The sequence below is a fragment of the Coloeus monedula genome (genome assembly GCF_965178545.1).
Source record: "Coloeus monedula genome assembly, chromosome: 2".
Taxonomy (NCBI): Eukaryota; Metazoa; Chordata; class Aves; order Passeriformes; family Corvidae; genus Coloeus; species Coloeus monedula.
The window spans coordinates 48,151,296-48,163,509 of NC_138782.1; the positions used below are offsets into that span (position 1 = coordinate 48,151,296).

A 12,214-nucleotide genomic window follows, 5' to 3' on the forward strand; every position below is an offset into this window, starting at 1 on the left:
TTGTTGAAGTTTAGGCTTTAATATGTATCTTTGCAGACTGTTGTTCCCAATGTGGTCTTTCCTTCTGCTAGAGCTGATCCTGTTGTAAGTCACTGCAAAAATGCCTGGTTATAATGTCCTTACGAGTCAGTGTTTACCTTAGTGTCACTGACAGCAAAGCTTGTATTTATTTTAAGCTATGGTGTGATGTAGAATAGCTTAAACTTCTCTCCATATTTTTTTTCTCCTTTGACCATAATTTCAGAGAGGCTAGCTTAAAAAATTTACCTGTCAGCACCAGCCAAGCACCCTGCTACTAATTTAATACATGGTATAGGAAGCAAAGAAGGGGAATTTAGTATATAATAGAGAGGAAGAAAATAGTTTTTACTATTGAAATGGTAGCATCTTAAATTCAAAGTAAACCAAGGAGATTAATCTGAAGGAGGTGAAACAGCAGCCCCACATGTGCTGAGATGTTACAATTTACCACCAATCCACCACTGGGAACTCTCATTTCATCAGAGCAGCAAGAGTTGGGATATGAAGAAAGGCTTACTCATAACATGTCAAAAACTCCTTGAATCCAATTCTGTTCTGAAGTTCTCACTCTGTGAGATGGCAGCCCCAACTCACACAGTTAAGAGAGAGCATCCATTACTTTCTGGGCCTGAACTACAGATAAATGAGCTTAATGGCATATGAAATGAAACACAGAGAGAAAGAGAGGAGTACAATGTTAGGATGGCAGCAGGCCTGGTCTTATTTTCATTGAAGTTAGCAGGAATCAAATCAGACCGTTTGATGAAAATATAAACTCATTGCTTCAGCCTGCAGGAACCTTTCTGTTAGATAAATCCACATGTTGGAGACCTTTTTATTTTTTTATATCATGTATACTTCATGATATCATATGTATTCGTTATTTAGAAAAATGTACAAGATCATTCAGATACTTTTGTGTAGAGCTGAGGCAAGGTGCTTAAGCATGAAACTCAAGTATCAATAGCAGATTATCCAAACCGCCTCAAAGGTCAAAGCAGCACAGAATATAATAATGACAAAGACATTTTATGGTTTGTGGGGATTGGAGGAAAAGATATTCTTTTAAATGTTGATTTGTGAATCAAGTTGGCATTAAAAAAAAGCAAACCAGATGATGCCATTCTCTTTCAGAGAGCCAGTTTTTTGATGGTGTTCTTAAGTAATATATTTGAATGCAATTCAAAGCTGTTACAATTTTATTTGAAGTGCTGATCTTCCGAGTGCAACTCAACCTCTTCCCCTTCAAATTAGTAATTTGCCAACAGTATATCTTCATTCAACGAACTGGTAAATAAGGCCCAAGGATATTAGAGAAAGCTGTTCTGTTTTCCAGTGAGGAATTATGCTTCTAGAGTTTAACCTCTTCAAACACATTATAGACATCTACTAACATAAATATGCACTTTATGTTATTCCATGTATTTTTTTTTTTTAAATTAGAAGCATGAAATCATCTTAATAGATACATTTTCTTCTTTTTTTACCTAATGAAAGTTGTGAATTGATGAAAGAAACCACAAACATGGGAACCAGCTATTTAAAACATAACTCCAACACACTCATGACTCCTTGAAGAAAAATTTTGGAGAAAAACCTGAAGATCAAAAAAATGACATTCTCCTCTTGTGAAAAATAATTCTGGATTTTTGTAAATGCAGCTCTTGTAACCAGAGATGTTCAAAACACTGTGAAATGTTTCAATCTCAGGATGTCAGACACTAACCCTAATTGGAAACAGAAAGCATGCTGTTTGCAATACTGTAATAAGCTATGGCAATTTTGTTATTTTAGATGGGAATGTTAATGATGAGCCGCAAATGCAAGTTATTGCAAAGCCTTAGAGAGTAAGGCTGTATGCCCTATATTCTCCTCCCATGCTGTTCCAGTTAAAACCATACATGTGGAAGGACAAATGAAAATGTTGCCATGGTGATCGGAGCAGTTACCAAATCATGCACACTGTAGGAAGAATTCCCTAAAGAACCTTATTAAGCATTTTGTTGCTCTTTTTAAATAAATATTTTCAGAAAGCCTTTTTTATTTCACTGTCAATAAAATAGTTACTCAGTTAGCTAAACCCTATTTTTCTACCCCAAAAATAAAAACACACCATGCATTAAGAAATATTCTTCTTAAAAGTTAGGAATGGGATTCTTACGCTGAAAACTTTAAAATAGGAACCAAGAATGTCCCTAACAAAAATAAGACATGTTCAAGACACTTGAATGTTTTTCAGCATGTCAAGCAGCTCTGTGCCTACTAAGATACTGATGTCTTCAGCTGCTCAGTTATAAAAATGAATCTTTGAATGAAAGACCTCCCAAAAGCCCATTGGTTAAAAGGAATATTGTTATGTAGGGTTTTTTTACAATAATACTGCATGTGAGACATGAGGTGAGTTCTGCCAGCAGCAGAAGCACAGTCCAAAGCCCCCTGTCTCGTGTGACCAGGCTGGTAGCTGAACGCCGTCGGGTGAAGCACATTATCCAAGTTGAATGGCAAAGAAAACAAAACCTGTACAATGCAGATGTCTTGTATTTCCACTGCACAAAACAGTACAGCAGATATCGATGGAAATTGCTAAAAATAAGCTGGAGAAGGTACATGCACTTCGGGGAAAATGCACATAGCTTTGTTCACCAAACAGCCCTTTTTAGCACCTAAATTCAGAATTTAAGTATACCCCAAGGCCCTCAATTCCTCAGCTAGTTCTTTGCCTTGCAGGTATTTAAGATGTTTATGGAATACACATTTGTGCACAGGAAGGGAGGAAGCTTGATCTGTTATCGGTGGCTGTTCAGAGTCTCAGCTAATACTCGGGCAGTTCTCCAACAAAATTGTCTCCTGCCTTATGGGGCTGACTGATACATTGTATATATGAGGTACTGCAGTGAGAGAACTGTCCTACTGCACCAGATTGGAAAGCAGCTTTCATTATTTTTTTTAAGGAGAATAATAATAATAATAAAAGTCTGTGAAGTAACAGTTGCTTCCATCAGGTGCCTTGTATGAGCTTAATTTTAGTTCTTGAGTAAGGCAGTCTTATTTCACACCTCATTCTTTTCCTCTCACTGCACTTCGAAATTAAAACAAAAAAATTTCCCAGAACCTCCACAAATTACTTGCTGACAACTAATCTGCAGCCACAAAATATACAGACATAGTGGCTGTCAGCAGCACAGTGGTCTTGCTGCATATCCTAGAACAACGTTTATTCACCATTACTCTCCATCCCCATAACGTCCTATTCTCATGGGCAAAAGCATGTGGAGGGCTGCTCAAAAAATGTAATCCCCCTCCCTGTGCTGTTCGGGGCAGATTTACACCCTCCACTAAGTCCCTCAGGAAGAGTTATTTCACAGTCCAGTTTACTTTCTAAATAATTCAAATCATTACAATTTGAAAAAAGATACAAGCAACCACATTTTTCTACAATTTTATTGATGCAATCCTGGTGTGTGACTATACATCTTCATTCTGCTTGTAGCTACAATGGCACTTTACTAGGACTGGTTTTGTAGTCAAGTTTCTTACAGTCTTCAGAAAACATATTTATACACACCACTTACTGTATAAGACCGATCATTCCAAACATTGTATATCACTGGGACTTTTTCCTAAATAGTGCTACTTGAGAAAAAGGTCACACAACTCTCTTTAGATAGAAATTTGTAAAGGCAAATGAATTGAATTCACCTTCCAAAGAAAATAAGAATGTTAAAAATAGCTTCAAGGATTGGTATGACTCATTTAGGTCCCAGAAAAATCTATGACTGGCAAAGATATCTACAATTTGATACTGTACTCAATAATTTCATTAAGACCAAAAGAATATTTATGAAGAACTGAAATTAAACTTGTACATTTCTCTGAAAGATAAGAATTACCTTGAATTTTTTAGGGTTATTTTTTTTATTTTAGGGGTTTTTTTTAGCAGAAATTGTACTACCTTCCAAAAATATTGTAGTTATGGGGTAAGTATTGACATCTGAAGAAAATAATGCTAAAAGCATGCAAGACTGATACCAAGTTTTAGCAGATGACATTTTTAATTGAAAACTGACTCAAAGAATAGTACAAAAGAGTTTCTTCTCCCTAAAGGGATTTTCAGATGCAGGTACAGGAATAATAAGGGGATCTTCTCCAATGTGTGCATCACAATATGCCAATAAATCTGCTGCAGCCTTGGATACCTAATAGAAGAGAAGAGAGAGCTACTGTAACACTTAATTCTGAACCAATCTGAATTGCGTAAATGTTTTTCATAGAACAAATGATAAGGGAAACTATCCTAAAACAGGTAGTAGATTGCTTCATCCTTTAAATTATTAGATATCACATCTCTCAATTTGCTCTTACTAGGCCTTACATACATTTTGTCTGATGTAGTGACATAGATGGTATCAATTGATATGATCCATGTGAAGCTGTTCCTCTCCATCAGAAGGAGGTCAGGAGCACAGAGTCATTAAAACATTTATACGCTAACCTCCCACAGGCTATACGGCTTCTCCTTTAAGGTGTCTGCTTCTGTGGAGGAACCTGCTTCAGCTCATACTCCCATTCATTGGTTTTAAGTTTTCCTCAAACACTCTCTCTGCCCTTTGCTGCTCTGGATGCAAAATAAAAAGTTATTTAGGCACGTGACCATGGGATTAAAGAGAAACAATAGATCAGGAACAAAACTTGAACGCCACGTGTCATAGCTCTCATTTAAGCTAAATACTGCTCTCTTCAATGAAGCAAGACTAGTATCTTCTGCTCAGTAAGTTACTATAAGTAGTCCTTTATTCACAGCATTCATTTAAACTTGAGCACTGCCTTAATATTTTTTAACTTAATATTTTTATACTTCTAAAATAAACAATTCTCAAGTCTCCAAATTCAGAACATGGGGTTATGCTTACTGAAAAGTCATATAAAAATGTAGCAGTGTGTTGAGTATTTGCAATGCAAGCTGTTTTGCATTAAATGAAAAATGAAATATTAAACCTTGTAACTTTTGCAGCTTTGTGCCATAGGAATATTGGTGACAGTAGGCCAGAGTGTCTCATTTATTTTTTTAAGAATTTAGAAAGTATATACATAATTTTTTGTTCTGCTCTGTCAGCAAGATATGCAGAGCTATCTGTATCTCTTTGTTTTGGTGAATTATTGTGTTTTCAATATTCTGATATTTGAGAAAATGAATTCTGGAGTCTTGACAAAGATGTCTTTTCCCTGAGCACCATGACAGCTTGTCCCCAGTCAAGCACTGAGGTCAGCATGTTTGCACAACTAGAGTGAAGAGAAGAAACAAATCACATTTCTGGTGTTTTTCTAGCAGGTGCGTCATCAGTGTTAGCTTTAAGCTTCCCCACTTGCTTGCTTTGACATGAGCTCAGCCCATAGCAGGCTTCAGATTAGACCTGCGAAGTCAATGGGTATTGAATCAGAATTGGCATGAAATTTAAATGAAGTTCTGAAGACAGTTACAGACTCTTTATTTCTTTATTTTCATTATTTTTAATTTCTGTGCCTTTGTAGAATGCTTAAACCTATGAAGTACCTGTGGTCGGCACCCCAGTATAGACTATCCCCCCTGACAGAGGAAGCAAGAGTGTTATTTAAAATTAGTTTGTCTTTGAATTGGCCTGTAAGACAAAAGGGTGGCAGAGACACTACATGTGAACAGCAGGCTGCTGGGCACAGGCAAAACAGAAAAATGATCAAATCAGAAGAGGTGTTCACAAGGACCAGTGCTTCTCAAGAAGGAAGCAGGTAAAACAAGAATGTGTGCAAAGTTACAGACCTCAAAGTACAAAGGATTGTAATGATTTTCCCATAACGATCTTGTTTCTTCCATGCATGGATAAGCAACATCAGCCCAAGTATATTGCTTTTCATTCAGTGGAAGAGAAGCTCAACTTCAATCCTCATTCTTAGAAGGGATAAACCCAATAATATAATTTCCTGTTTCTCTACGTATTGCTGTGCTCTGATATCATCTAACAATTAAAAGGGTTTTCACTACCAAAAGGTCAACATACATTTTTGTATCTAACTTGTTCTGTAATGCTGGTAGGAATGTTGTGAAGCAGAGTAATACGTTCACAGAATCACAGAATCACCTAGGTTGGAAAACACCTTAGAGATTATCAAGTCCAGCCTTTGACCTAACACCACCACCTTGTCAACCAGACCATGGCACTTGCTGCCACATCCAGTCTTTTCTTAAACAACTCCAGGGATGGCAACTCCACCACCTCCCTGGGCACCCCATTCCAATGCCCTATCACCCCTTTCTGTGAAGAGAAATCCTTCCTTCAATGTCAGAGTGTTTAAATCACAATTTAGTTTGCTTTTAAACAAACCATAGTATAGTTTATTTTAAAAAATCCTGCAACAAGGAACTAAGAAATGTGATCACATTTCAGCACATTTTCACAAACTAAACCTGCACTGGGCCATAAAATAAATGTATTTTCATCTGTTAATCAAATAAAAGGTTTTGAGAGGAGAAATCCTCCCACTGGGATTACAGTAGTCATGAAAGTGAATTACAGCCATTTCTTCACTGGAAGTGGAGTAGCTTAGGCCTGCACAGTGGAATAATGACCATTCACAATGGGGAGTTAAATGAGCTGATCACAGTCCAGGAGCAATGAAAACATGAGTTCCTGCAGCTGTGAGCAGTGTCGGCAAAGTCAGACCTGTGGCCCAAAATAGAGCAAAATACAACATTGCCTCCAGCAAGTTTCCTGCTCAGTGTCATTATTGGGAAGAGCAGTGGTGGAAGGGCTGTGCACTGAGCGTGGCACCAAGGCTCCAGCAGGGATGGCTGCTTTGGCACAGTCAGCACCCCGAGGTGCCCCACGGCCAGGGCTGCAGCCTGTGCTGTGAAAAGGGATGTGCTGATCGTCCTGTTTGTGCCATGGAAGGAGTTAAATGGAGCCCACTCTATTGTAGCTTTTACTTGCCTTTGGGGTTATTTGTAGCTGAATGTTGCTGGACAGCTTCAAAATAGCTTTTCCTGAGAATTAAAATAAATGCATGTGATTTGAATATTCAAATGAAGCTAACACATTTATCATGTCAGCTTTCCAACGCAATACGGCTTGGTCTGCGGATTCAAAGTAATTTATACATATTGCAGAAGTGCCTAAAGGAAAAAATCAGATTCCAGTTTGATTAATGAATTCTAGCAGAAAGTTAACATTTCATTTTTTAAAAATCTTTTAAGGTGTATGGAGTAGAAGAGATGGAGTATATAAGTATCACACTGATCTCACATTTTGTAGAATTACTTTTACTCTCTGTAGCAAAAACCACATCTTGTTACCAAATCAACAAAAGGGGAAAAAAATCTAACAAAACACTCAACCCTGATGCTTTAAAGAATTAGTCTCAGGTGGACTGTGAAATTTTACCATTATATTTCAGAATAGCAGAGGTGATAAAAACTGCCAAAGTTAGAACATCCTGTTAGCTGCACTAATAATTATAAGCTTCAGTGACAGGGCAAAATGCTGCAATTACTATGTCTTCTGTCTTGCCGTGGGTTGTGACTAATTACCATCCCTGCTAAAACACCCCCTCTGCTTATCCTTTACATCTAAAACAAAGAGATTCACACACATTTATTGGCATTCTCACTGTTCATCTCCCAACACTATTCACTACCAGTTAGGAATACTTCCTATCTTCCTAAGGAAAAAGAAAATGGAATAATAACTGATATGCCAAGGGTCCTAAATGTCAGAGCACTCTTGCTTTTCTGCTTGCAAAGAGAAGATTAAATAGTGCTTTATTCTGAGGACAACTCTGATAAACACCAATATTAACTTTGCTTTCTCAATTTTACTGCTAGCATCTTTAGAAGACATTATTCTACTAGTCACGAGGCCACTGTTCATCTGATTTCATTTGGTATTTCCTATCTTGAATTTGCATTTCTGGCTTTCTACTTCTTCATTATAACTCTAGCTGTTCCTCTGCCAGGTAAGACAGGTTCAATTATGATCCTTCTGGGATTCCTACAGTTTACAAAAACACCCACAGTACTCCTCCTTCCAGCTACCAATCAATACACCAATAACTCCATCCTCCTCTGTTGAGTTGTCTTGTTTCTTTCTCACCTCAGCCGCGAATTGCCTTTGTGGAACCTCAGAACACAGCACTGCTTTGCTGCTCTGACTGGCTAGAGGACTTGATAGGACTTCTTAAATTTGTTGAAAAATCCAGAACACAGTGGGGAGTTGGCAACTATCAACACATTTTGACTACAACATTTTAATTGAGCAGACCCAACTCTTGCTGGTTACAGCAGCTACTGTGCATGGAAAACAAAGTGCCTCTGTAGTAGACAAATAAACTGGAACTTCTGATTTCCCCAGTCAATAACACAGACACCTCTTCAATGTTAGCAATGTGGTCTTGCCTATTGTGGGAATAACCACTTGGCTGTGGCTGTTTGCAAAAGAAGGTTTAGTTAAAATATCTGGAAAGCACTGATCTTTTGTTAAATGTCTAACTAGTTTAATCGGATGCAAGACACCAGAAAAAAAGACAGTAAGTTCATTTATCTGCCTTCACAGTGATGATCTGAGAGCTTAAAATCTCCAGTTGAAACCACTGGAAAGTTTCTTGGTAAAATTTGGCTATGCTGAAGCCCACACTTAACTGATTCAAGATTTAAAAGCCAAGCAGATTTTTTTAAGGAATAAATAGCCAAGCAACCACTTCTCACAATCCCCCATATGCTTGTTCAAAGAAATTCTAGAAATCAAGACATTCTGAAAAGTTAAATTTGTTTTATATTAGTATAGGAACTCTCATAATTCTGAAACATGTCAGATTTTCTTTGGCGTGTTTTCAGTCACAGGCTGTTTTGAAAGGTGAAATAATTGCACTTTCAAGCTATCAGTTTTTTAGGTCTGCCACATTTGCTAATAACTGTGTTCTTTTTAATTAAACTGACTGCAAAAGTAACTTATGTCTTTCTTGCACCTTTGTCTTTCTCACATATGTAATTAAGGGTGGTATACACTTAACTAATGAAGCTATCTGCATAACTGACCTAATGATGTGGTACGTGACAGTTACCACTGAATACGTAGAAGCAAGTCTAAGACAATTTACTAAGTATCAATGATTTCAAATTGCAGTAAATTGGGCTACATTTTTCCAACACTTTCCTCTGCCACCACCCCCTTGTCAGTTCTGGTCACGCAGCTGCCATACGACCAGAGTTGGGACTAACCAAGGCAGACCTTCTTTTACTGCAGGAAATAAACACCTGTCCCTGTGAACAGCTTGTGTGATGAATTTGTAACGCACTATGAAAGAGAGAAACTACTTTTGCAAATTCAGTGGTCTTACAAGACATTGCTAAAAACTGCCACAAAATAGAGCGACTGAAATTTCTATTTTCATATAAGAAAGACTGATCGCTCATCTGAATTGCACTAATATTTCTGAATTATAAACACTTTTTTTCCAGCTGGTGAGTTTGTGATCTGAGACTATTTTAAAAATCATGAATATATACTACTGTCCCCATGCTGACTACATGCAGATTTTCAGCACACAGGATGGATGGACAAACAGATTGAGTTAAAACTACTTGAAGATTTTAATGTACAGCATTTCTAAATTGTCCTACTGACTTAATAATCTCAGTTACAGTTTGTAACAACTCCGTTACGGTTGTTTGCAGAGAACTGTGTAATTTAAATGCATTACTTTTTATAGACGGAAAGACTAAAAACTTCTTCCTTGTAGAGACTGGATTTTTTATAAAAATAATTATTCCCTATTTTCAGAGGCAGAGAGTAAAAGAAATGAGCATTGCTTTCTTGAAAAGTTCTGTGATATTATTAGCTTCTACGTGCTTGATATTCCAAAACATTTTAGACTAGTGGAAAGCAGAATGACATGCAAGAATAATCCACAGGATTTTCTAGTTTAAAAAACTGAAATCCTCTGTTTAATAGTGCCTTTAACAAAAATATTTAATCCACATATATTTAGAGGTATGATGAAACCAAATTTTCACATACAACAAGTTATCAAGTGTGAAGAATCATAACTGCATGCTGCAATCATACACATTTTTTGTGCAATGACACCTGCACTAAAACAGAACAGAGCAAAGCAGTTCAGCTTGTCTCATCATTATTCAAAAATATTGCAGTGTCTTATAGACTTTTTCTGATTTTTGAAGGAGAAAACCCAAGAAACCAAGGCTGCACTTAAATTCAGCTACAGGTGACAAAGAAGAGCACCCGGGCACCCGCCAGCTAATTTTAAGCATTCACAAAATACCACTTTTGACAAATGTAACAGACAGTCACACAGAAGCAGACTTGAAGCCAGGCTTTGGAAATCTCTTCACTAGAACCCACCAGTACTGTGAGTTAGTATGTAATCACTCACAGTACTGAATAATGTTTTATAGCTCAACACAGATTCTTGTTTTCTGCAGTATTAAAGGGATGCTGTTTCACTTACTAGTCAGCGAATTCAAAATATCAACAATAAGTCTAAGTTTACCTTTATTCTATCCATGTATGCTTCCATTTTCAGTTGCTCCACAGCTTTCCTGGCTTGAGAAATACTGGTTGTACTGTTTGACACTAGTTCCTTCATTTTGTTTTTCCTAGAAGAGACAAAGTTGAGACCATTTAAAGTACAGGTAGGAAATACAGCAGTCACTGAGAGGACAGTTATCTGAAGTCTAACCAACCCTCGCCCACCACATCAGCGCTGCCAGGCTGTAGGTCACAAATACAAAGCAGACACCACTTATTTCTGTTCTCTTGCTCCATGGCACCTTATTGCATTACATATTTGCATCCTCCATCATCAGCATTCTGCCTGAATCCTGCAAACGACATACAAATGCAGAGCATGTGACCATGACTTCAGTGTGAAAATGGTTGCCCTGGTTCACGTTGCCAACGCAGAGCAGCTGTTCCCAAACAGACCTTGCAGGCATCACACAGTTTGGCTCCATGCCCCAGTTACACCTAGAAACATCAAAACAAGCTCAGAAATGTGTGCAGTGGAAATGAATGCCACACCACTCTCACCAAGCATCAGAGAGAAATTTTGAGAACGACTCAGAATTCTGACTATCGATAAAAGAAGTTTAGAAATGAAATAACAGATTAAGAGGACATAATGCAGTGGTTTCCAACTTTTTGCTTAGACATTCCCAGTAAAGTCTAAAGATTACTAAACCCAGTACAGTACACCATACAGGATAGGAATGCTTTATTTTTTTAAAGATCTGCAGCTCTTGGGAAGGGACATCTAAGTAAGTTTTGTCAGTGTTTGGTTCTCTTGTATTGCTACTCCCTGAGGGATTAGGAGTAAATCAATATCAAGCAGTCCTCAGCACTGTTACCAAATGAGTCAAGACATCCACATTCAGACATTGAATAACATACAATATTTATGCCAGAGGTGGTCTGCATATTAGACCCCCTTGTGCTGACACCACTATGGAGGGCTGGCCCAGCCCAAGAACAGTTACTATTTTGAATTCACTGGAGGTTGGACTAAGCACCAAGCCTCAGAAACCAATACAAAGTTCAGCAGAATGCAAAGGACACAGACTGGGAGAGGCAGATGGGACACACGAGAAAAACACACAAGGAAGCATTTTGCATTGCTGCCAAAGGAGTTTTAGGCTCAGGTCTTTCAAAATGAATACTTCCAGCTTATTGCTGGATAAGAAGCAAACACCCAGAATCACACAAATTTCCCTTCTTGAACCTTGATAGCTTACCTGATCAGGTCACTGGGGTATAAGATACAAACAGGAAATAAAGACACTGGAAATGCTCTTGTAAAAAAACCTGTATGTACAATGCCCATGTTAGACTCAAGAGAAGTACACTATCCATAGTACAAAAAGAATGGAGGAGTAACTCTCTAACTGCTTTGATTTTGCAAAACACAAATGCTCAGAGACAAGGCAAAGACAGTTTTTTCTTCTCACAGCCTGGTATGAAACAGACTATTTCTAAAAATCAGTAACCTGTGCTGTTAAACAGGATGGTGGAATACAAATGCCATGGTGAGCCATGCTCAGCACTAATTTGAAGAAACAAAAGAATCTTTTTCTTTCAGGTCTAGTATAAGTCAAGGCAGGAAAATGCTACTTTATATTAATTGTGCCAAAGAAAACAAGAGCTTTAACATA

The 12,214-nt window shown here is 37.7% G+C and overlaps 1 protein-coding gene across 1 annotated transcript; it reads right to left on the reverse strand.

Moving 5' to 3' along the window:
• Window positions 1-4,088: 4,088 nt before the first annotated feature.
• On the reverse strand, window positions 4,089-10,860 carry GNG4 (G protein subunit gamma 4; the record flags this gene model as incomplete). The annotated part of the gene is made up of 3 exons (XM_082302440.1): window positions 4,089-4,217; window positions 10,558-10,663; window positions 10,814-10,860. 3 exons carry the CDS (start codon window positions 10,858-10,860, stop codon window positions 4,089-4,091), a joined length of 282 nt encoding a protein of 93 aa, XP_082158566.1.
• Between the last annotated feature and the right edge of the window lie 1,354 nt (window positions 10,861-12,214).